General features: G+C 39.4%; 1 protein-coding gene across 4 annotated transcripts in view; it reads left to right on the top strand.

Moving 5' to 3' along the window:
* The window catches only part of NARS2 (asparaginyl-tRNA synthetase 2, mitochondrial), a 137,994-nt gene that overhangs the window by 5,497 nt on the left and 105,833 nt on the right, over nt 1–26,664 (top strand). For all 4 annotated transcript variants that reach the window (XM_522122.7, XM_009423821.5, XM_009423820.5 and 1 more), the window contains exons 3-5: nt 638–758; nt 3,120–3,260; nt 9,791–9,871. In XM_522122.7, the coding sequence (XP_522122.4) occupies nt 638–758; nt 3,120–3,260; nt 9,791–9,871 (343 nt within the window). The remainder of the gene's footprint in view (nt 1–637; nt 759–3,119; nt 3,261–9,790; nt 9,872–26,664) is intronic.

The following is a 26,664-nucleotide window of genomic DNA, read 5'->3' as shown; positions in this document are numbered from 1 at the left end:
AGCCCAGGTGTTCGAGACCAGCCTTGACAGCATAGTGAGACCTGGTCTCTTTAAAGAAAAGAAAAAAGAATTAGAACAGATGTACTATCATTTACCAGCTCCTTTTTTGATAGATGATTCTTAAATGAGCTTAGATGACTTGCCATAGTTGTCATACAGTTAATCTGTGGGTGAACTTGAACTCGAACCTAGTCTTATTAACCAGAAAGTAGCACCTTATGTGCTTAGATCACCAGTCAACTAAGTAAAAAAAAATTTTTTTTTAATTGCAAAAATAGGACAGAGAATTCCCGGCAAATTTTATTTTGATTTGCAGTTTTCCCATGTATTCTGTAATCTTTTAAAAAGTGTTTTGGCCAACTAACTTTTTAACAAGGGCAATTGTACAACCTCTTAATTCTGAATTAATTATACAAATTCTTAACTCTATTCCCATTTTAAAGCTTATGGAATTCATTTTTATAATTTTATGCTCTATGTATACGACAGATTATCCATAGATTCTGAAGATTATTTAACCCAATAAAGGGTAAAAGCTTTTGTCATTAAGTATTTTAATATTCTTATTGCAAAGTTGATATTAAAATGAAGGTTGTATATAATGATATCTTGTTTATCTTGTTTTTTGTTACTGTAGAGAATTAACTTTTGGGAGTTCTGTGGAAGTACAAGGGCAGCTGATAAAAAGTCCATCCAAAAGGCAAAATGTGGAACTGAAGGCAGAAAAAATTAAAGTTATTGGAAATTGTGATGCCAAGGTATGATTTCTGACACTTTTGTGGAGGCTGTTTAGGCTTTAATTAAGACAGCAATCTGTTTTAAGTGTGATTATTAGGAAGATGAAACTTAGAATATATTCCATTTGTGACAGATAATTGAAACAAGCCATATGACCTGTAGAGGCAGTAGCAAAAATTATTTATGTACATAGCTTAGTGGGAGGTAAGTGTTGATTTTTGCATCTCTGTGGTGTGTGTCACAGTTAAAACTTGCTGCTTTTACAAGCATGCCCAGTCAGCCACAATGATATACCAGGGTGGGCTCATTCTTAGGAAAGCCAAGAATGACTTTTGCATGATGTAGAACCGATCATCCAATAATGGTAGGCTCTAGCCACCTTTGGCTGTTTGGTATTAAATCCGTTAAAATTCAATAAAAAAATCCAGTTCCTCAGTGGCATTACCCACATTTCAGGTGCTCAGTAGTTGCATGTGGCTACTGGCTACTATATTGGATAGCACAGAATATTTCCATTTATCACAGAAAGTTCTGTTGGGTGATGCCGATCAGTAGTATTGTAAGGCTTAGGCCAAATAGAGGCAAGAAATTCTGTATTAAGACATGTTTATGCCTGTTTTTGCAAGACTCTTCTGTTAGCTTCATATATATAAGCTTGATAAAGAGGTTAGAGAGAATAAAAGATTATTAATCAAATCTTTAAATTTACAATGGAGAAAATGAGGCCCAGCCAGATGAAATGATTTGCTTAACATTAGGAGCTGATGTGACACAACTGAAATTTATATTCTAGCCATTTGAATCCTCTGTGTTTTTGCTACACCTGTCTTTAAATATTTAATGAACAAAAATGAGGAAATATAGGAAAATTGCATCATTTTAATTCATTGTGTATTCTTTCAGTATAATAGGAAGAAATGTAAGGAAATAAAAGAAGAAAATGCAATTTTTATTAAAATGTCATCCTTAATTTCCAAGAAATTCTAATTGATGTAAAATCAGAAATCAGGTTCTAAGATTTCTGAGAAATAGAGGGTAGAATAATTTGGAAATCAAGAGCGTAATATAGATGGTAACCATTTTTCTTTTTGGTTTTTTTTGAGGGATCTGTGATTACTAAAAATTTGCCATGTGTTTCACTATAGTAGTTCAACCTTGTCTGTGGTTTTGCTTTTCACGGTTTGTTGCCCACGGTGAACTATGGTCTCAAAATACTACATGGAAAATTCTAGAAATAATTCTTAAATTTTAAATTGCATGCCATTCTCATTGTGTCATGGAATCTTGAGCCGTCCTGCTCCATCCTGCCTAGAATGTGAATCATCCTTTTGTCCTGCTTATCTGTACTTTATACACTACCTGGCCATTGTTGTGGAAGAAAAAACATAATGTTTATGTGGTTTGATACTGTCCGTGGTTTTAGGCGTCCACTGGGGGTCTTGGAACATATCCCCTGTGGGTAAGTAGGGGACTACTATATTCTTAAATTGTTCTTCCTTGGCTTCTGTTGGTGTTGATGGCTTCGTCTTCCCTGAAGCCCTCCGATTCAGTGTCATTTTGAAGTATTCCAACATTAGGGAATTCTGACCCCTAGAATTATGATATGGTCACATTTTCACTTTTAGTAAGTATAGTGCTTGTTTCTATACGACATTAAAGTTTGTATTTGTACAAGACTTAAAAAGAATGGATGAGACTGAAAGAAACAGGCTGCCAGTGTAGCTCTTTTTTAGCTTCTGTTATCTTTTTAATTAAAACTTTGATTTTTGTCTGAAAGGATGTGTCTGTCTTAATCTTGTAACATGAATGTGAGCAGTGTAGACATATTTCAGTGTGGAGCCATAATTTTCTTTCAAATTTTTTGTAAATCTTTACTACTCTGCTAGATGGAAGTAGCACGTTGATAATAGTAATGAATTGCACCAATTGATTATGAATGATCATGGGCTTTCAAGACATATAGGTAATTTTAAAATTGAACACCAGCCTTGTGTGTACATCTTTAATATCTACAATATTTTGAACTCCTGTGTGCCAAACAGTGGATATTTTGCATAATTAATCCTAACCTATTTGTAGGAAGTGGTTCACAGCTAATGGATACAAACTTGATAAATAACAGATGAGCTTCAGTGATATTAGCTCAGTTACTTGGCTAATAAGTAGTGGAGCTAGATTCAAACCTACATGTCTCTGATTCCGTCCTACCATTCCACTTACCTGGTGGAAATAATGTGGATTAAAATCAGTTATATTAAGAAATAAAGAAGGAAAGGATCTTAGTTTGGTTCCAAAGCACTGTTTAAGAAATACCCTGGAAACTGATTTTATTAAACAGTATCTCTTTTGACTTCTAATTTGTTCTTTTCATTTATTGGCAGGATTTCCCCATCAAATATAAAGAGAGGCATCCTCTGGAGTACCTGCGACAACATCCTCACTTTAGGTGTAGGACTAACGTTCTGAGTTCTATATTGAGGATTCGCAGTGAAGCGACAGCTGCTATTCATTCTTTCTTTAAGGTAAGATCCTAAAAGTTCCCTCTTGACCCTTTAAACAGTTTTAATAACTGTTTAAAAACAGTTGTGTCTTTTTCTCCTGATGTTAACATGTCTGTTAGTTATGGGTTAGTTTTGATTGGTCTCTTCATTATGGGTTATGCTTTCTTGACTCTGCATGTCCTAGCTTTGGGTGCCAGACATTGTGAATTTTACCTTGTTGGGTGCTGTGGGTTTGCACACAGCTGTTGCTATCGCTTTGATCCTTTGAGGTCTTGCTTATGTGATTTGTTAAGCAGGTCTGTAGCAGTGCTCAGTCTAGTACTATTTATTCCTCACTGAGGCAAAGCCTTCCTCAGGTCCCGACCTACAGCCTTGGGAATGATGAGTTTTTCTAGTTTGTGGAACAGGTATTGTTTCCAGCCAGCATGTGAGCACTGGGCACTGTTTTCTCTAATCTTTTTAGATGGTTCTTTCCCTAGCATTGGATAGTTTCCTCACACAAATGCACTGATCTACCTATTACTACAAGGTGGCCCTCTGCAGCTCTCTCTCTGATATTCTAGCGTATGAACTCTAGCCACTTGGGTCTCTCCAGACTCTGAGTTGTGTCTCTTCAACTCAGGGAGTCTGCTGGGCTCTACCTTACTTTTTCCCCTTCCCTGTGCTGTGGCCTGAAAGATCTCAAGGTAGTAAGCTGGTCTACTGGTAGGGGTTTACCATGTTTGTTTCCCATCTCAGAGAGAGATGGCTTTTGTTGCCTGATATCTGTTGTCTTGAAAACTATTGTTTCATGGGGTTTGCTTTTTATTGTTACTGTTTTTGTTGTTGTTTTACAGTGTTTTTGGTTGTTTCCTGTTTCTCCATCTTGGTCATAGATCTATATTTTGTATAAAGTAAGCACTAATTTTAAAGAGTTACTGGTGTTGATCAAGTAGGTCTATCTAATGACTAAAGACATTTTGTCTCATTTAGCTTTGCTTCTCAACCATTTCCCTCTACCTGGGAAAGCCACAGTTTAATGTGGTTGACAAGTTGCTAAGGTGAAGGGACCTTCTCTCCCTGTGGATGGGAGGGCCCCAAAGACAAGGAGTGATCCAGCAGATAAAGTTTATTGTTATTCCACGTGGTTTTGTGAGGCTTCCTGTGGTACTTCTCCAGATCCACCTAATTTGCAGAGGTTGTGTAATAGTGGTTATAGACTTCCCTTGGGCTGTATCCAAATTCACACAGCCCCAGTCTCACCAAGAAGGTTCTTGCCCCTTGAAAAAGCTCCTTCAGATTAACTTTTGGTCAAAGAGCTAAAGAACATCATGGCTTTAAGGCATATGCTTTTGATAAGACAAAGGAAAATAAATCAAATTATATAATGTTATCCCATTATAGTTTGTAGGAGTCCAGTTACACATGCTGTCGGAAACTTTGCTATGCAGCTTCCATGTGGATTTTCAGTAGTGCTTGAACCACACAATCGTAAAAATACCTTTTTGTTTTTTAACCACATGGCTACAACAGCTGATAAATTATTAGTTCTGAAGGTTTTGTAGGCTTTTGGCCACTAGGTGGTGGTATTGACAAGTAGACTACACACTCTATACATTGATTACTTGAAACTTTTAGAGATATGTAAACAATTAAAAAATAAGACAAGCTAAAAAAAAATTGAAATAAAAAAATAAAGTAGTCAGGGTGCAGTGGTTCACATCTGTAATCCCAGCACTTGAGGAGGCTGAGGCAGGGGGATCTTTTGAGCCCAGGAGTTGGAGACCAGCCTAGGCAACATAGTGAGACTTGGTCTCTAGTAAAAATAATTAGCCAGGCATGGTGGCATGTGCCTATAGTCCCACCTACTCAGGAAGCTGAGGCAGGAGGATCACTTGAGCCCAGGGGGTGGAGGCTGCAGTGATCCGTGTTTGTGCCACTGAACTCCAGCCTGGGCAGGAGAGTGAGATCCTGTCTTAAAAATATTAGTATTACTGGGCACAGTGGCTCACACCTGTAATCCTAGCACTTTGGGAGGCCGAGGCAGGCGGATTGCCTGAGTTCAGGAGTTCAAGACCAGCCCTGGCAACACGGTGAAACCCTGTCTTTACTAAAATACAAAAAAATTAGCTGGGTATGGTGGCGTGTGCCTGTAGTTCCAGCTACTCGGGAGACTGAGGTAGAATTGCTTGAACCCGGGAGGCGGAGGTTGCAGTGAGTAGAGACTGCGCCACTGCACTCCAGCCTGGGCAACAGAGCGAGATTCCATCTCAATAATAATAATAATAATAATAATAATAATAATACTGTGTGTGTGTGTGTGTATATATATTATATATATATATATATATATATTTTTTTTTTGATACGGAGTTCACTCTGTTGCCCAGGCTGGAGTGCAGTGGCATGATCTTGGCTCACTGCAGCCTCCGCCTCCTGGGTTCAAGGGATTCTCCTCCCACAACCTCCCAGGTAGCTAGGACTACAGGTGCATGCCACCACACCCAGCTAATTTTTGTATTTTTAGTAGAGACAGGGTTTCACTATGTTGGCCAGGCTGGTCTAACTCCTGACCTCAGGTGATCCACCCACCTCAGCCTCCCAAAGTGCTGGGATTGCGGGCGTGAGCCACCACACCTGGCCAAAAATTACTAAAATGAAATTTGAAAAACATTCATGGCCGGGCGCTGTGGCTCACACCTGAAATCTCAGCACTTTGGGAGGCCGAGGCAGGCAGATCACGAGGTCAAGAGATCAAGACCATCCTGGCCAACATGGTGATACCCCGTCTCTACTAAAAATACAAAAATTAGCTGGGCGTGGTGGTGCATGCCTGTAGTTCCAGCTACTCGGGAGGTTGAGGCAGGAGAATCACTTGAACCCGGGAGGCGGAGGTTGTAGTGAACCGAGATTGCGCCACTGCACTCCAGCCTGGCGACAGAGTGAGACTCTGTCTCAAAAAAAAAAAAAAAAAAAATTCAAGTGGTTGGAAATAACTTGAATTTTAGCACCATTCGTGATAGAGTAGTTACAAAAATAGACACTTTTTGAGTAGTAATAAATTCACTTAGTATTTGTAAAGACCTGGAGAATATAATTCTGTTACCTACCTTTATGTGTGATAGTTATCTACCTTTATGTGTGATACTTAGGATTAGTTGTTTAAAGAACCCTTTCTGTAGTACTATAAGGCGTATTAAGTAATAGTTATATGTTACCTAGTATTTTGTAGTGTTTCTTTGATCTGTTACTTTGGGTTTGCTAAAAGATGTTAAGCCTCCAAATAAAAAATTTTCGTAAGTTTCAGTTTTGTTAATTAAAATATAGAAATGTGGGGGGAAAATGGAAACTTGAACAGTACTTTTAAGTTAAGACACTTTAAGGATCTAAGGTTATTTCTTGGTTTGAGTATGAAAAATATTTTTTGTATAAACTTGTTTGCTCATAAAACTGACATACTTGTTATGTACTAAAACTTGGCTATTTAGAATCCTCAAGGAATGAGTCATTCAGTAAAGCCAAGTTTCTGAAATAACTGAGGAATTTTCTCTTTAGGCACCAATTTTTTCTAAATTCCAGTGGAAGTGTTCCTAAAATGAATTACTTACTTTCCCCTCCTCCTCAGTGAGCCAGTAGAAAAGATTCTGCTCTTTCTTTCTCAGTGAGTCGAGGTTCTTCCTGTGAGTATCAGGGATTATTCTTCTCTGTATGGCAGCGTTTTCAAAGCCTGCCACTGACTATGTGAAGTATTTTTGTTGTTGTTGTTTTGAGATGAAGTCTCATACTGTTGTCCGGGCTGGAGTGCAGTGGTGCAGTCATGGCTTACTGCCACCTTAATCCCCCCAGGCCCAGTTGATCCTCCTACCTCACCCTCCCAAGTAGCTGGGACTATAGGCATGCATCACTGTGCCTGGCTAGTTTTTTTAAATGTATTTTTTGTAGAGATGGGATCTCACTGTGTTGCCTAAGCTGGTCTTGAACTCCTAGGCCCAAGCAATCCTGCCTGGACCAACCAAAGTGCTAGGGTCCAGATGTGAGCCACTGTGCCCCAGCCTATGTGGAGTATTCTTTACCTTTGTGTAGAATGTCTCCAAATTGCTATGCCTTTGAGTTCCTGTGACTGCTGTTTATGTTTTTTGTTTTTTTTTTTTGTTTTTTTTTGACAGAGTCTCGCCGTGTCACCCAGGCTAGAGCACAGTGGCGTGATCTCGGCTCACTGCAACCTCTGCCTCAGCCTCCTGAGTATCTGGGACTACAGGTGTGCACTACCACACCAGGCTAATTTTTGTATTTTTTAGTAGAAACTGGGTTTTATCATGTTGGTCAGGCTAGTCTCAAACTCCTGACCTCAGGTGATTCACCCGCCTCAGCCTCCCAAAGTGCTGGGATTACAGGCGTGAGACACTGCTCCTGGCCTCTTTATGGAATTTTAAAATCTCTTCTTGCTGTCACTTTGTGTTGTCTGTGGCCTGCCTGTGGCTAGCAATTCCTTTCACGTTTCCTTTTTTGTTGATTCTGATTAAATAATAGTTATTTCAGTTTCACGTGAAAGAAAAAGATAATCTATTAATCTTCTCTTATTGATGTGTATGGGCCGTAATGTATGAACTTTATAATTTTGGGATACTCAGAGCCTTATAAAATATCTGGTTTTAGAATGTGTATTAAAATATTTAAATACTTGGAGGTGATGGGTAGAATCTGAAAAATTGGGTGAAAGTGTTTGCTTTTATTTTTGGTCCCTTCTCTGGCCTTCATGTCTCTACTTAGGAACCCCTTTGCTGCGGGACAGTATAAATAAGTGACACTGGAAACCTATTTGAGGCACATACTGACAATACTTAACCACTCCTTGCTATTTACTTTCCTTTTATTCTTTTTACTCCCCCACCCACTTTCACTTTTTTGGACTTTGTTTGCACGGCTGTATTATTCTTCCTTTGTACTCTCTCCTTTATTAGCATTTGGTAACGTTAGGAACTTTGATAAGCCTTGCTAGCAGTTTTAAAGCAGCGAAAGCTGCTGGGCCCTTTTGTAATGTTTAGCATTAGTTAAGTATTAAAAATAATTCCCACTAGGTGTGTGATTTAGAAAAAAATCTCAGTTATTTTCCTAAGATTTACAGTGCTGTTTCTTGTGGCATTTGACCAGTTCTAACTTGGGCAATCATGTTTAGCCGTTAAATTTTCTCCTCCCTCTCCACCTCCCCTTCCCCACCCTCGTTTCCTTTGGATTTTTCACTTCCTTTCTTTGTTTACTGCACTCATGTTCATAGTTGCCTACATTCATGTGGAAGAAATGTTTCATGTCCATGATTCTTGGCTCCTAGGAGATGAAAATTTTATGCAGTAATGTTATTGATCAGATTTTATTGGTTTTCTGTAATGTGTTCTGTGCAGCAGCTCTGGGCATGTTGCTGTCAGATTAAGTGTACATTTTAATACTTTCTGAGACTGCTAATTTAGAGCTTGAATATTTAATCAGTCCACATCATAAGGCAAGTTGTTGACTGAATACTTTGTATTATAGCCAGAATACTTGAATTTGAGAAGGATCATATTCGGGAGGTCCCTAGTAATGCATAGAGACAATCTACACTCCACCAAACTTGGCAGAGATATGTATGTAAGAATTTATTGTATTGATTCCAAGACCAAAATTTTGCATTAAGCATGTACTATCCTACATTTCTATTATAAATTCACTTTTCGTTACCTGCAGTCCCACCCTGCAAACATCTACATTGTGTGTAACCTTTTGCTTACATCCATAGTCAAAATGAAAGAAGCATAACCTTGAAGTTGCTGACTAGCAACAGCTTTTGTGGTTCACTAATGGAAATAGTCTCAGACTTTTGTTCGGAAGAGCTCCATTTGGGGACCTCAGTAATGGATGGATTTGCTGCTGCTCAGAATATTCCTTCAGGCAAAGGAAGTACACTGCCTGTGCCATGTGGAGTCCATTGTGCCATCAGTTTAATGAGAGACCTCCTAAAGATCATTTCTGCCTTTTTTTGCTGTTTGTTTATTCAGTCTCTATTTGTCTACTTTTTCTCCTTTTTTGGTGGTTCATTACAATTGAGGTCATATTTCAAGATAAGTTTATACTGATCGCTTTGTATTCCTCTAGCAACGTGGGCAGCATCATTATGCATTAGCCTAGAGTGTGCGTATGTGTTTGTTAAATCACCACCAAAATGTCAGAGAAATGGGAAGAGAATATAGTACTAAAGAGAGAGCATGAAGACCTAGGTTCTAGTCCTGGCTCAGCCACTGACTAATTGTGTAACTTGTGGAAAGTCACTAAATCTGTCTGGGCCTTAACTTCCTTATCTTTGAAATGAAGATGTTGGACTAGTTAATGTCTAAGTGTGTTCCTGAATTAAAATTATTTGTGCCCCTGTGGGTAGTTAAAACACTCAACTGATTTTCAATAGTCTTAATATTTAGGGGATTAGGGAGGGATTTGATACAGCATTTGCTTAGTATGCCATTTTAATACTATAAGAGGATGTGTGTTCTTGGAATTGTTGAATGTGCAAATATCCTGAAAACAGTGGTTTTCTCTTTCAGGACAGTGGCTTTGTACATATTCATACTCCAATAATCACATCCAATGACTCTGAGGGAGCTGGAGAACTTTTTCAACTTGAAGTAAGTTTTGCTTCCCATCTTGAGGGGTACATTGCTGTTTAATATTTTTCATTTGAGGGTTTGAAATTTAGTAATAGTTTTGTGGACAGAAGACTATGAGCAGCACCTGAAATTGTCAGTAAAAATCCTTGAAAAACTTACATAGACAATTCAAACCAGTCTCATTTCTTGTAGTACCAGCAGTCTTATACTGTGACAGGTAAGAATGAATTTTTTTTTTTTTTTTTTTTTTTTGAGACGGAGTCTCACTCTGTGGCCAGGCTGGAGTGCAGTGGCGTGATCTCGACTCACTGCAACCTCCGCCTCTAGGGTTCAAGCAATTCTCCTGCCTCGGCCTCCCGAGTAGCTGGTACTACAGGTGCCTGCCACCAGGCCCAGCTAATTTTTGTATTTTTAGTAGAGACGGGGTTTCTCTTTGTTAGCCAGGATGGTCTCGATCTCTTGACCTTGTAATCCACCTGCCTTGGCCTACCAGAGTGCTGGGATTACAGGTGTGAGCCACCATGCCTGGCCAAGAGTGAATTTTTAATTTAGTACTCTATTTACTTTTCTTAAGTTACTGTGAATTGCTGAACTAGAGAAATTTGAAGAGGCAAATGAGGATTTTAAGCTCTCTCTTATGCAGATTCAATCCACAGTTAATATTTGTGGACGTAAGTCATATTTTAAAATATAAATAAAAATAGAAGAGTATACATGTGAATATCATTTTCTTTTTCAAAGTCTTTAAAAAATACATTTTTTCATAAGAACTGATTTATGTTTTGTTCATCCCATGAAGGCTCTTAAATTTGTCTAGCAATCATTTTTTGAGTTCCTAGTATATGCCAGGCATTGTCAGCTTGCCCTTACTGCAGATATTTTTTAAGTTATCAGTTTTTCTTATTGGAGGCAGTCGAAAGCCTTGCATTTACCAGTTTGATAGCTATTTAAAATCATTAGCCGGTTGTATAATAATCGACAGAGAGAATGGTATGATCATGAGTGGTACTTTGGTACTTCTTTTATTTGTTTACTGATTTCTTTATCTTTAAGATGTCAGGATTCTTGTTTATATATTTGATTCTATCAAATGACAAAATTTGTATGTAACTGCTTTCTCCGGTTCAGTGCTTTTTGACTCTTAATAATGGTGGTGGTGCTTTATATTATTGAACAAAATAGTCTCTGGGAGAAGTTGTCCTGATATGTTGAAGTCATTCAGAATGATAATCAAATGCCGTCTTCATTATACATGACTGGAAGAATTCTTGATGTTGATCAGCATTCTGCAAAAAAGCAGAATAAAAATGCCTTGTTGAACATTTAGAGTGGGGATATTAGCATCTGTGTATATGAGTTCAAAGAAGGCAGCAGGTGACAAAATAACCATATGTAAATTCTGGAAAACATTCTCTTCTAGGTGTTTATTTTCTCTTTGCACTTTAATTTTCTGCATAGTGAAGCCAAGAATTACTGTAAATACATTTCTAAATCCCTTAGTCTAAACCACCGAATATTCAATAAATGGCTGGGGAAAAAAGGTATAATTTAAAGGAGTCTTTACAAATAAAAAGGAATTGTTAAAGAGACCCAAATGAAACAAGTAAAAAAGTTTTTAATGTGCATAAAGATACATTTGGAGATAACTGCATTGCTACCAGGGAAATCCCATAAGCAGCTCTGAGTGATTGTATATATATAAAATATAAGATATATATATATAATATAAGATATATATGATATACATACATATTTTATATGTATATATCTTGATCTCTAAATAACCTAAGACAAATTATCAGATAAGTGTGAATAAATAGGAAGAGGGAAAAAATGTGTTTCTGAAGCTAAACAAATGAGAAGTGTACTATGTTCATATTATTTCAGAGCCAGGGAAAGGAGTTTGTGGGATTGAATTTGCCCATGCAGAATACCAGAAAGAGAAACTCTTGAATTCATTGATCCTAGGCTCCTACAGTCAGGATCTAGCTCAGGTTTCAGCTGATCTGTGCTATCTGGCTTTTATGCTGTGTCGACCTACTGTCTTTGTTGCTTTCAGAAGTTCGACTACAAAGACTTGTCTTCTGTCCCTGCCAACCCCCTATCCTTTGAAAGCAGAGCTCCTTCTTATCCCACCTCACATACTTCACTTCCAAGATTCATTGTGTTGAATTCCTCCTGGCTGCCTGTAGAAGCATAAGAATTTGAATTTTGGTACCCCTTTTAGGAGGAGATGGGCTTTCATATTTAAATTCTTGCTTCTCGTAATGGTGCACATTTTTTCTCTGACAGAAATGAAGTGTCATTAAGTACTGCATTTAAAGATAAGAGGGCAGCTTTAAGAGGTCACCTTGAAAAAACACAGTAAGAACATGCACTTCTAATATTCTGTTGAGAAGTGAATGCATGCCCTATCATTTTACTCTTCCTTTCCCTCATCTCCATTTCCTGCTTTGATATTTGTTAAGGTTTGGGGACTACTGAATACATTGTAAGAAGTTTCCTTCAAGGCATTTGTTCATTATTAACGGACATTTGGTGCCATCTGTGTTCAAGATGCTATGCTATAAAGATGTAGTTCAGGTTCTATCCTGTCAAGCCGGTAAGTTGGCAGGAGTTGATAAGGGAAGGAGCATGCTTTTCATTCACTCTTGATGTTACTTATCCTACAAAATTCCTTGTTTGTACATGTTTTCCTCTTTGTCCTAAGGCCCTGGCTGAGTTCCCAAAATTAAGTTTGGTCTTTATAATTTGGAAGAATTAGTTTGTCTTTGAGGAGATAAAAGAGATTAAGGCAAGAATTGTAGGTTGTGGCTGTCAAAGACAAAATTACTACAAATTTAGTTTAAAGATCTTAATTGACTTTCATTTGCCATTCAAGAATCAGGCAACACTTCCTTCTATGAAATAGAAGAGGCTAGTTTTATAGATGGAAAAAGGCTGAGGAAAGCAGAAACAAAAATCAAAAAGCAATTGATCTTTACAAAGTTATTTTTCTTGTAAAGGTTAAAGCAAAGGGGACTTCCTTATGCTGGCTAAAATTGTTCTCTTTGGTGATGTGGCTGTTACTCCTCTTCTGACTTCTCAGAAGGTAATATAAAGATCTTAGTTTTGGCTTGGTGGCGATGCACAACTGTATACAGTTCCATGGTTTTCAGTATAACTAGAAGTTGATGGGAAATAAGGTGGAATTGCTTTATGTATACATTTGAGGATATAGTGTTACCAGTTATAAGTGGTATGGAATCTAGAGGAAAATGAGGTAGGTCAGTGAGTATTGACTTGGTCAGAAAAACCTTCAAAATGAATATGTGACCTGACTGTACTTTAGGGAGAATATTCCAGGTAAGAGCAATAATGTAAGAAGAATCAGATAATTAAAATGAGGCATAGACAATATACATTCTTCTTGTCTTCACGTGGCACCTACTCTAAAACCAACCACATAATTGGATATAAAACAATCTTCAACAAATGTTAAAGAACTGAAAGCATACCAAACACACTCTCAGACCACAGCACAATAAAATAGAAGTCAACACAAAAGCATTCAAAATCATGTGATTACAGGGAAACTAAACAACATGGTCCTGAATAACCTTTGGGTAAATAATGAATTTAAGACAGACATCAAAAAGTTTTTTGAAAATAATGAGAACAGAGATACAACGTACCAGAATCTCTGGGACACAAGTAAGGCAGTGTTCAGAGGGAAAATCATAGCACTAAACTCCCACATCAAAAAGTTAGAAAGTTCTCAAATTAACAACCTAACTTCACAACGGAAATAATTAGAGAAGCAAGAACAGATCAATCCCAAAGCTAGCAAAAGATGAGAAATAACAAAAATCAGAGCTGAACTGAAGGAAGCTGAGACACAAAAAAAATTCAAAATATCAGCAAATCCAGGAGTTAGTTTTTTGAAAAAATTGATGATAGGCCACCAGCTAGACTAATTAGGGAGAGAGAAGATCAAATAAACACAATTGGAAATGACAAAGGGAATGTTACTACTGACTCCAGAGTAGTAAACAACCATCAGAAACTACTACGAACACCTCTAAATTGCTGGAAACATACACCCTCTGAAGACTGAGCCAGGAAAACATTGATTCTGTGAACAGACCAATAACAAACTCTAAAACTGAATAAGTAATAAATAGTCTACCAACCAAAAAAGCCCAGGACCTGATGGATTCATAGCTGAGTTCTACCAGATGTACAATGAAGAGCTGGTGCCATTCCAACAGTAACTTCCAAAAAATTATGGAGGGGGGACTTCTCCTCAACTCATTCTGTGAGGCCAGCATCATCTTGATACCAAAACCTGGGAGAGACACAACAAAAAAAGAAAATATCAGGCTAGTAACCTTGATGAACATTGATGCAGAAATCCTCAACAAAATACTTGCAAACTGAATCCAGCAGCACATCAGAAATTTAATCCAGCATGAAGTAGGCTTCATTGCTGGGATGCAAGGTTGCTTCAGCATACAAAAATCAATCAGAGTGATTCATCACATAAATAGAACTAATGCAGAAAAGGCTTTTGATATAATTCAACATCTCATGTTAAAAACTCTCAATAAACTAGATATTGAAGGAACATATCTGTAAATAATAAGAGCCATCTATGACAAACCCACAGCCAACATTATACCAAATGGGCAAAAGCTGGAAGCATTCCCCTTGGAAACCAGCAGAAGACTAGGATGCCCTCACCACTTCTCTTCAACATAGTATTGGAAGTCCTAGCCACAGCAGTCAGGCAAGATAAATAAAGGACATCTAAATAGGAAGAGAGGAAGTCAAACTATGTCTGTTTGCAGACAACATGATTCTATATCTAGAGAATGCCATAGCCTCAGCTCAAAAGCTCCTTTAGCTGATAAATAACTTGAGCAAAGTTGCAGGATACAAAATCAGTATACAAAAATCACTAACATTCCTATACACGAACAACAACCAAACTGAGAGCCAAAGCAGAAAGTCAGTCCCATTCACAGTTGACACACACACACACACACACACACACACGCACACACGCCTAGGAATACAGCTAACCAGGGAGGTGAAAGAGCTCTACGTGAGAATTATAAAACACTGCTCAAAGAAATCAGAGAAGATACAAACAAATGGAAAAATATCCCATGCTCATGGGTAGGAATAATCAATATCATTAAAATGGCTATACTACCCAAAGCAAATTACAGATTCAATGTTGTTCATATCAAACTACCAACAACATTCCTCACAGAACTAGAAAAAATTATTTTAACATTTATATGGAACAGAGCCCAGATAGCCAAGATAGCCCAGATAGCCAAGAGCCCAGATAGCCAAGGCAATCCTAAGCAAAAAGAACAAAGCTGGAAGAATCACATTACCCAACTGTACTACAAGGCTCCACTCCCAAAACAGTGTGGTACTGGTACAAAAACAGGCACATAGACCAATGGAACAAAATAAAGAGCCCAGAAATAAGGCCGCACATCTATGACAATCTGATCCTCCCCAAAGCTGACAAAAACAAGCAATGAGGAAAAGACTCCCTATTTAATAAATGGTGCTGGGACAACTGGCTAGCCGTATGCAGACGATTGAAGCTGGACCTCTTCCTTACATCATGTACAAAAATCAACTCAAGATGGATTAAAGAGGCTTAAATATAAAACCCAAAACTATAAAAACCCTGGAAGACAACCTAGGCAATACCATCCTGGCAGAGATTTCATGACAGACATCAAAAGCAATTACAACAAAAGCAAAAATTGACAAATTGGATCTAATTAAACTTAAGAGCTTCTGCATAGCAAAAGAAACTGTCAACAGAATAAACAGCCTACAGAATGGAAGAAAATATTTGCAAATTATGCATCTGATAAAGGTCTAATATCCAGGATCTATAAGGAACTTACTTAGAAGAGAAAAACAACCCCATTAAAAAGTGGGCAAATGGCTAGGCATGGTGGTTCATGCCTATAATCCCAGCACTTTGGGAGGCCGAGGTGGATGGATCACTTGAGGTCAGGAGTTCGAGACCAGCCTGGCCAACATGGTGAAACCCTTTCTCCACTAAAAATACAAACATTAGCCGGGCGTGGTGGCACATGCCTGTAATCCCAGCTACTCAGGAGGCTGAGGCAGAAGAATCGCTTGAACCCGGGAGGCGCAGGTTGCAGTGAGCTGAAATCATGCCACTGCACTCTAGCCTAGGTAACAGAGCGAGACTTTGTCTCAAAAAAGAAAAAAAAGGGGGGTGCAAAGGACATGAACAGACACTTGTTAGAAGACATGCTCGAGGCCAACAAGCATATGAAAAAAAGCTCAATATCACTGATCATTAGAGAAATGCAAATCAAAACCACAATGAGATACCATCTCACACCAGTCAGTGGCGATAATTAAAAAATAAAAAAATAACAGTGCTGGCCAGGTTACAGAGAAAAGGGAAACCCTTATATGCTGTTGGAGGGAGTATAAATTAGCTCAACCATTGTGGAAAGCAGTATGGTGATTTCTGAAAGAGCTAAAAGCAGAACTACCATTTGACCTAGCAGTCCCATTACTGGGTATATACCCGGAGGAATATAAAGCATTTTATCATTGTGAAGCCCAAATATTGTGAACTCCAAAATTGACAAGTCTCAGTCAATTTAGGAAGTTGATTTTCCCAAAGTTGAAGATGCGTGCCTGTGACACAGCCTCAGGAGGCCCTGACGACATGTGCCCAAGGTGGTCCGAGTGCAGCTTGGTTTTATACATTTTAGGGAGACATGAGACATCAATCCATATACGTAAGATGAACATTGGTTCGATCCAGAAAGATGGGAGAACTCGAAGTGGGGAGGGGGCTTCCAGGTCATAGGTAGATAAGAGACTAGTGGTTGCATTCTTACTGAGTTTCTGATTAGCCTCACCAAAGGAGGCAATCAAATATGCATTTATCTCAGTGAGCAGAGGGATGACTTTGAATAGAATGAGAGGCAGTTTGCCCAAGCAGTTCCCGGCTTGACTTTTCCCTTTCGCTTAGTGATTTTGGGGCCCAAGATGCATTTTCCTTTCACACCATAAAGACACATGCACATGAATGTTCATTGCCTCACTGTTCACAATAGCAAAGATATGGAGTCAACCTAAGTGCCCATCAGTGACAGACTGGATAAAGAAAATATGGTACACATACACCGTAGAATATTATGCAGCCATAAAAAGGAATGAGATCATGTCTTGGGGGAACGTGGATGGAACTGGAGGCTATCATCCTTAGCAAACTAATGCAGGAACAGAAAACTAAATACCGCATGTTCTCACTTGTAAGTGGGAGCTAAATGATAAGAACTTATGAACACAAAGAAAGAAACAGCAGACACTGGTGTCTTCCTGAGGGGGGAGGATGGGAGGAGGGAGAAGAGCGGAAAAGATAACTGTTGGGTACTGAGCTTAATACCTGGGTGATGTAATACGTACAACAAACTCCCATGACACGTGTTTATGTAACAGACCTTCACATGTATCCCCAAACCTAAAATATAAAATAAAATGAAGTTTAGGGGTTTTTATTAGACTCTGGGTGGAGAGATACATGAGAAGGTTCGTATTGGTGAATCATAGGAAATAAAGTTGGATAGCTTTAGGAATGAGATGGAGCAGGGTTGTTTCTGGTGGGTTTTTTTGGTTTGTTTTTTGTTTTTTTTGAGACGAAGTCTCGCTCTTGTTCCCCAGGCTGGAGTGCAATGGTGCAATCTCGGCTCACTGCAACCTCCACCTCCCAGGTTAAAGCAATTCTCCTACCTCAGCCTGCCAAATAGCTGGGATTACAGGCGCCTGCCACCACGCCCGGCTAATTTTTGTATTTTTAGTAGAGACGGGATTTCACCATCTTGACCAGGCTGGTCTCAAACTCCTGACCTCAGGTGATCCGCCCGCCTTGGCCTCCCAAAGTGCTGGGATTACAGGCATGAGCCACCGTGCCCGGCCTGGAGCAGGGTTTTTTAAAAACTATTTTATTGGAACATATCTCACATATCATAAAATATGAAAGTGTAGTCATGTGCCGCATAGCAACATTGCAGTCAGTGACACATCACATATACCATGGTGATCCCATAAGATTATAATACTGTATTTTTACTGTACCAATTCCATATTTAGATACGTTTACATACACACACGCTTACCATTGTGTTACAATTGCCAAAGTATTCAGTAGTACAGGTTTGTAGCCTGGGGGTAGTAGGCTATACCCCGTCTGCGTAGACTCCGTGATGTTCGCACAACAGTGAAATTACCTAGTGATGCATTTCTCAGAACGTGTCCGCCTCAGGCTATGCACAACTGTATAAAGTTGCATGGTTTTCAGTATGTTCTCAGGGTTGTACAGCCAATCACCATGGTCTAATTTGAGGACATTTTTATCACCCCAAAAATAAACTGTACCCAGTAGCAGCCCCTTGCCATTCCCACCCTTAGCTCTAGGTAACCACAAATCTGCTTTCTGTGGATTTGCCTCTTCTGAAACTTTTCATATAAATGGAATCGTACAATGTATGGTCTTTTGTGTTTGGCTTCTTTCACTTATAAAGTACTGTAGTATGTATCAGTACTTCATTCCTTTTTATATCAAGCTGGTCCCTTTTGTGGATGTATCATGTTTTGTTTATTGATTTATCACTTGATGGACATTCGTATTGTTTCTACATAACCTTTAACCTGTTTCACTATGAAAAATGCTGCTATGAACATTTTTGAAAAGTTTTTGTGTGGATGAATTTATGATTTAATTTCTCTTGGGTAGAATTTCTGGGTCATGTTGTAAACCTTAAGTTCAACATTTTTAAAAACTGCCAAGCTATTTTTCGGAGTGGCGGCGGCATTTTGAGGCTTCTCCTTTCCCTGCATCCTAGCCTACATTTGTTATTTTCAGTTTCTTTGATTATAATCATACTAATGGGTGTAAAGTGGCATATTATTGTGGCTTTGATTTGCATTTCCCTAATGACTATCAAAAGACAAAATTACAACAAATTTTTTAAAATTTAAATTTCTTCATTTAACAATTCTAGAATGGGCTAACGCTTCATTCTGTAAAATAGAATGTATTCTGATGAGCTGACCTGAGGTTTTATAGACAGAAAATGACTGAAGGAAATATAAACAAAGAACAAGAAGTGTATTGGTCCCTTTAAAGTTACTTTCCTTGTAAGGCGCAAGGTGGGAACAGGGAAACAGAACAATAGAAAGTAACTGATTGGTTAACATTAGGTCACTTCAGGTTACATTTTGTTGGAAGGATTAAAGGTCGAGGGAACTTTGTTATCATGCTGATTAAAAGTGGCCTGCTTGAGAAATTCAGCCATCTCCCTCTCCTGATTTCTAGGAATGCCAGATAACTCAGTTTCAGTTTGATGGTATGGAACTTTAGTGTGAGTGACTCCATTACTGCACTATGCCTAGTGCAGTAGCTTAGCCCAAAACAATGCCTTATTTAACATGACTAAGGATGTTGGACGTCTTTTATGTACATATTGACCATTTATTTCTCTTCTTTGGAAAAATGTCTATTTAAGTCTTTTGCCTTAAAAGACTTTAATTGGGTTGTCTTTTTGTTGTTGGGCCTGTAGGAGGTATTTTATATATTCTAGATACAAGTCTTGCCCCTCTCCTCCCTCCCACCCCCTACCAGTGTGAAGCCTCTGATGCTGCCACTCAGGGGGAATAGTCTTGAGTATGCCCACAATAAGGATGGCCCTGGTTTTGGTAGAGCTTTCTTTGGCTGTCTTTTCCCCTGACCACACCCACCTCTTAAGCTCCATTACTTGCAGACTGATTGTGCTATTGTTTTCAACGTCTGGGGCATAAATTGTTTCACAAACTGATCCAATCAAATTTATACTCCTTTGTGGACATAGTTTTCAAGGGCAGCGTTTGAGTTTGTTCTGACCCCAAAAAGGCTCTTCCCAGCTGTTTCTGTTTCTTTCCAGCATACTAGGAAATCTACAGTTTAGCCTTTATCACCAGTGAATCTTTCAATCTGCCTTTCATCACAACCACCACTATTCTGGAGAGCACCCTTCAGTTTGGACTTTTACATACTTTGTTGCAATGAAGTCAGTTCCTTTGGGTAAAGATTTGGAGCTCTGTTTTATGGCCTGCTTCTTTGCCCAGTCAATGTTGGAGTCAGGCTCCAGTGCTGGCGGAAGGGACAATGGATCATTCTCACTACAAGACCTCCTGATTTAGGAGCTGAGTGTTCAGTGTAGCAAGAGGAAGCAGCCCAGGTTTCTTGGCTTGTCTCTCCTGGCATGGAACCCCCACCCCAGGATCTGGGGCAAAAGCTGTCAGGACCCTAGTGTTCTCAGCAGCACCATGCCCAAGGTGGAGCCTCCATCCCCCAAGTGGGACTGGGGCTGAAGAAGGGAGGCTCCACCTCTCAGCCACACTTGCCCAGAACTTAGCCTCAGCTACAGGTGGCTGTGAGAAAGGGGAGAAATGCCTGCATGCTGCCCCTCTTGCTAGAGCCCTGTGATCTTGGCTCTAATTGGGGCGTAGAGTTTCTGTCTTGCCAAGCTGTGAGGGGAAAGGAGGAAGAGGGCTCTGTTTCAGACATTACAGACTCTCCTTGTCCTCACCGAGCTTTAGTAGATTTTTTTGAATAGATGTTTCTTCATTTGCTGTATACCCTTAAGACGATTTCTAGAGACTTTAAATGGTTGGATTAAAAAAAATTTTTTTTTAAATGACATTTACGCATTTCACTGAGGAATGGGTCTGAGGAGCTCCCCACACTGTCATGTCAGAAGGGAGGAGGAAAAACAGGTTAGCCACTTCTTGGCTACTTTTTACCACCACGATCCTCAATTTCCTCTCTGGTAAAATGTGAAGAACACTATTCTTATCGGTTGTAAGGATTAGTGAAATGACATATATGAAAACTTCCTATTGCTAATCCAAAATAGGTAAAACAGTGTGCAGAAGCAGGCTGATGTAAGCACTAGCATTTCTCTTCTCTAAACTGTTGTGCATTCTAGAAATGGTAACACAAAGTTACTAGACCTCAGAAATTCTGGTGCTTATACATTTTTATGACTAAGTTGTTTATGGCACACATCATTTTGGTTGTGCTAGATGGTTTCACTTTTTGATTACTCTTAACCTATTTTCTTTTAAACGTTTTTAGATGGTATGTGGGCTAACCCAGGTCAAACCTCTTCTCAAAACAACTTTTTTCTAGCTGATATTAATACCTCCCTTGTTCCAACGCCTGTTAAACTTGTATTCAGTTGCTATAGCTGGTTTTATTTTTTGTTTTTGAGTCACAGTTTTGCTGTCACCCAGGCTGGAGTGCATGCACTTGCACTGTCATCGCTCACTGCAACGTCCAACTCCTGGGCTCAAGCAGTCCTCCCACCTCAGCCTCCTGTGTAGCTGGGACTGCAGGCACACACCACCACACCTGGCTAATTTAATTTTTAGTAGAGACAAGGTCATTATGTTGCCTAGGCTGGTCTCAAACTCTTGGACTCAAGCGATCCTCCAATCTCAGCCTCCCAAAATGCTGGAATTACAGGCGTGAACCACCGTGCCTGGCCTACTATAGCCTGTTTTAACATTCAGTTGTTCATCAATGGTTTCTTACTTACCAGTTTTGGTTCCCTGTGTAGATGGTAAGTTCCTTTTAGGGAAGACCTGTGTCCTCCACACTACCTGGAACACTTAAATACTTATTATTATTTTCTAACGGCAATTTTAGTTTTGTAGAACTTTCAGCCTTAAGACTAGTCTAGTCATACGTTCATAAATAACATAATGATGTTCATGATTATTAGCTACCACACCCAGCTAATTTTTGTGTTTTTAGTAGAGTCGGAGTTTCGCCATTTTGGCTGATCTCAAACTCCTGACCTCAGGTGATCCGCCTGCCGTGGCCTCCCAAAATGCTGGGATTACAGGCGTGAGCCACCATGCCTGGCTTATACCTGCTTTGTTCATTTTGTTCACGTATCAGTACCTCTTACTGCTTCTGCCTCATTCTTTTAAAAGTATGTGCTGTTTCAATGTATCAATATATGTATTTCAATGTATTTAACCTATTCTTTTACTGATGGAGAATTCATTGGCTATTTTTTTTTTCCTGTTACATGCTAGTATGCACAAGTTAGTATTGGGTCCTGTGTTGAGAATTTTGAATTAAAATTTGTTTTTTAAATTAAAATGAGCTGGTTCTCAAGAAATGAACAGTTTCTGAGTTCTTTTTTTTTTTTCTTTTACCTCAATTGATCCTCCCACTTTAGCCTCCCAGGTAGCTGGTAGCTAGTACTATGGGTGTGCACCACCACACCTGGCTAATTTTTAAATTTTTTATGGATACAGGGTCTTGCTATGTTGTCCAGGCTGTTCTGTAATTCCTGGGCTCAAGCAATCCTCCCGCCATGGCCTCCCAAAGTGCTGAGATGACAGTCATGAGCCACCATACCCAGCCACGAAATGTATAGTGTTTATCCAGAAGATAAAGCTGACACGTGAAATCGTAGCAGAATAATTAAATGTTTAATTGGCTTTTACCTTTTTTAAGGGTAATTATACAGAATATACAGAATTGTTGCATCAAGTAGTGCTTCACTTTTTATAAGTGCTCTAGGAGAGATTTCTGACAAGGAAAAACTAGGTACGGGAGTGATCAGAGATGTCCACAGGACAAAGCAATGTGTATGATCCTTGTTTATAGTTCCGTCTTTGGTTTTTGTTCCAACTTTGTCATTTTCTACTTCCAAAATTATCCAGATTCATACCAGGTACCTTTCAGAAAGGCAAATTGGTAAGATTGGGGCAGAGTGACCTATAGTGAGAAGCAAGGGGATATAGTGAATTATTGATGTATATCACTTACCTAATGCAATAATTTATTCCTTTTATCAATTAATATTAATTGACTACATGACGTGTGCTGGAGGAAAAGTGGTGAACAAAGAATCTCTTTCCTTGTTGAATGTATATCCTTGTAGAAGAGGAGACAATAAATCTAAAAGTAAAATAGAGAATATGTTAAGTATTGTGGTAACTGTCCAAAGATAGCTGCCTAGTGCACTATGCTTCCCAGTCCCACATCTTTCTGTTGTCCTCACCCACAGTTAAAGAGTGGGCTGGTTCTGTGTAATCAGTAGGACATGGTGGAAATGAAATATCCTTGCCTTTGTTTTTTTGGAATGGCTCCGGGGGAAGCCAGCATCTGTGTAAGAGGTACTGTGCTACTGTGAGACCTCAAACTATTTGTGTGGGAAGGCTGCATGGTAAGACAGAGATACCTGGCTACGCTTCAGCTGTTTCAGCCATCCCAGCTAAGGCACCAGACTTGTGATTAAGGAGGTCATCTTGGATATCTAGCTGAATCTAGCCTTCACATGACTCCAGTGCCAGCAGCCATTTGACTGAAACCATGTGAGAGACTCCATACAAGAACCACTCAGTTGAAGCCAGGCAACCCATAGACTTGTGAAAGATAGCAGTAGATTATCATTTTAAGCCGCTAAATTTTAGAATGATTTGTTGCTCACCGATAGGTAATCAGAACAGATGGTGATTTGTATTGCGAAGAAAAGTAAATTGGGAAAAAGGTTAGGGAGAGAGAGATTCTAGTTTAAATTGGATGGTCAAGGAAAGCTTTACTGAAAAGATGTTCAAAAAGCATGAGTGGACCAGGTGCGGTGGCTCACACCTGTAATCCCAGCACGTTGGGAGGCCAAGGCAGGCGTATATATCACTTGAGGCCAGGAGTTCGAGACCAGCCTGGCCAATACGACAGAACCCCATCTCCCATCTCTACTAAAAATACAAAAATTAGCTGGCCACAGTGGCATGCACAACTGCAATCCCAGCTATTTGGGAGGCTAAGGCACAAGAATTGCTTAAATCCAGGAGGTGGAGGTTGCAGTGAGCCGAGATCACACCACTGCACTACAGTCTGGGTGACAGAGCAAGACTCTGTCTCAAAAAAAAAAAAAAAAAAAAAGGAAAAAGCATGATGGACATATGGGAGTAAGTAATGTTGATACCTGGGAAAGAACATTTCAGTCAGAAGGAACAGCAAGTACAAAGATTCTGTGGCTGGAGCAGCCTCAGGTTTTCAAGAAACAATCATGAAGGCAGGTATGGATCGAGCATAGGAAAGAGAGGAAGATTAGTGGGAACTGAGGTTAGGCATAGAGGTTGGGAGTAGGTGCAAATTATATATGTTAGTGATGTTCATCTTTATGAGGTGTAACACTTTTGTAAAAAAGAATTTTCATAACTCCTTTTCTTTCCCAAATATAGATAATATGTATAATGAAATGTAGATGATATAAACTTTTTATACACTTAATTGGAAAAATATAGTGCTTCCAACTTAATATAAAAAAGAAAGAAAAGTAATATAATCAATGTATTTTATTATGTAAATACTGTGGTCTAGAAGAATGTAAGTAGCCTTTATATAGAGATATAAAGAACTGCTGACTTTGACCACTATAAATTAGGACTTAAACAGGTGTGTTATATTGGTGACTCACATATCATGAACAGTTTGCTATTTGTGATGAGAATACTGGAGTGCAGTGGCGCGATCTCACCACACTGCAACCTCTGCCTCCCGTGTTCAAGCAATTCTTCTGCCTCAGCCTCCTGAGTAGCTGGGATTACAGGCGCCCACCACCACGCGCAGCTAATTTTCTGTATCCTTTTTTTTTTTTTTTGTGAGATGGAGTCTCGCTCTATCGCCCAGGCTGGAGTGCAGTGGCACGATCTTGGCTTACTGCAAACTCCACCTCCCAGGTTCACGCCGTTCTCCTGCCTCAGCCTCCCGAGTAGCTGGGACTACAGGCACTCACCACCGCGCCTGGCTAATTTTTTGTATTTTTAGTAGAGACGGGGTTTCACCGTGTTAGCCAGGATGGTCTCGATCTCCTGACCTCAAGTGATCTGCCTGCCTCAGTCTCCCAAGTGCTGGGATTACAGGCATGAGCTACTGCGCTCAGCCGGTAACTCATTCTTGATAAGAGTTCCGCATCAAAGTATTAGCTTTCCCTTGATTTACATGGAAGATGCATTCTGGAAAATTCAGAGCATATTAAAATAATACAATTTACCTAATTCACTAACATGAATGTTGCATGGCATATTTGAAACTTGGGGTAGTACCCACTAAATTTCAGTAGCTCTCCCTAGTTATGACAACCGGAAACATTCCCTCTAAAAAGGACTTTTTAGGCCATTATAAGAATGTTGGCTGTGAGTCTTTGGAGAGTTATAAGCAAAGGAGTAACAAATCACTTATATTTTAATGAGATCATTCTGGCTGCTATATGGAGATTAAATCAGGGAGAGGTACAGAAGAAGAGAAACCAGTTAAAAGTCTAATGCTGTATTTTAGGTGGACAGATAGTGATTTACACAGGAGTTGAAATTGTACGTCCTGAAATGTGGTTGGATTCTGGAGAGAGAGAGTTTTTTTTTTTTTTTTTTTTTTTTTTTTTTTGAGACAGAGTCTTACTCTGTTGCCAGGCTAGAGTGCAGTGGCACAATCTTGGCTCCACCTCCCAGGTTCAAGCGATTCTCCTGCCTCAGCCTCCCGAGTAGCTGGGACTACAGGTGCGCGCCACCACGCCCAGCTAATTTTTGTAGTTTTAGTAGAGACGGGTTTTCACCATGTCGGCCAGGATGGTCTCAATCTCTTGACCTCGTGATCTGCCCGCCTTGGCCTCCCAAAGTGCTAGGATTACAGCCATGAGCCTCTCTGCCTGGCCGGATTCTAGATATATTTAGAAAGTAGCTTATGCATCTTGGATCTTGGTACCAGGGTACATGTTGTTTTTGTTATATCTATTCCTGCTGTGTATTTTCCCAGAAGTGATTATGTTGAATAGTTCACCTCTGCTAGACTTTTGAACTTTTAATATAGAGAGAATTATTTTTTTTCCTACAAATGGTTATTTCCATTGCTAATTAAAAGTAGAAAAGTAGAGTTTCTTCTTTTTAAAAAACATGAACTTTCATGTTGCTAGTCTGGACATTAGAATTCAAGTAATCATAAATGAAAAGAAAATGTCAGCTTCATAAACACTGGAAAGTTTTTTGAGTTTATACTCTTTAGGACCAATACCATCTAATTATTTGGGGAAATTGGTTTTTGTTGGAAATTAGACATTTATTTTATGCATGCCATCTTTGAAGGAAGCATTCCGTGGCATTGTTGACTTCAAGAGACACTTTGATCTCAAAAAATGATGTGAATCCCTTTTGGATAATCTTTGGATAGCATCAAAATCATGACTTTTATATGAGTATGCTTTATAATGGCTTATTCTTTTTTTTTGACACGTAGTTTTGCTCTCTTGCCCAGGCTAGAGTGCAGTGGCACCATCTCAGCCCACTGCAACCTCTGCCTCCTGGGTTCAAGCAGTTCTTGTGCTTCAGCCTCCCTAGTGGCTGGGATTACAGGCACCCACCACCGTACTTGGCTAACTTACTCTTGATTACCACAGCCAGAGGTAAAGGGCAACCAAGCCCTTCTGTTCCAGTTATCAATAACTTAACTTCCTCCTTGCAGCAACTGCAAGAAAGTATATTTTGTGGGGGGGTTTGTTTTGACCCAAGGTCTCGCTCTGTCACCCTGTTGGGAGTGCGGTGATGAGTCAGCGATCATGGCTGTCTGCAGCCTTGACCTCCTGAGCTCAAGTGATCCACCCACTCCAGCCTCTAGAGTTACTAAAACTACAGGTGCGCACCACCACACCCAGCTAATTTTTAAAGTAGAGTCAGGGTCTCACTATGTTGCT

The sequence above is a fragment of the Pan troglodytes genome, chromosome 9 (assembly GCF_028858775.2).
Source record: "Pan troglodytes isolate AG18354 chromosome 9, NHGRI_mPanTro3-v2.0_pri, whole genome shotgun sequence".
NCBI classification, from domain to species: Eukaryota; Metazoa; Chordata; class Mammalia; order Primates; family Hominidae; genus Pan; species Pan troglodytes.
Note: the sequence above shows the minus strand (reverse complement) of the source record. Positions and strands in the feature narration are given on the sequence as shown.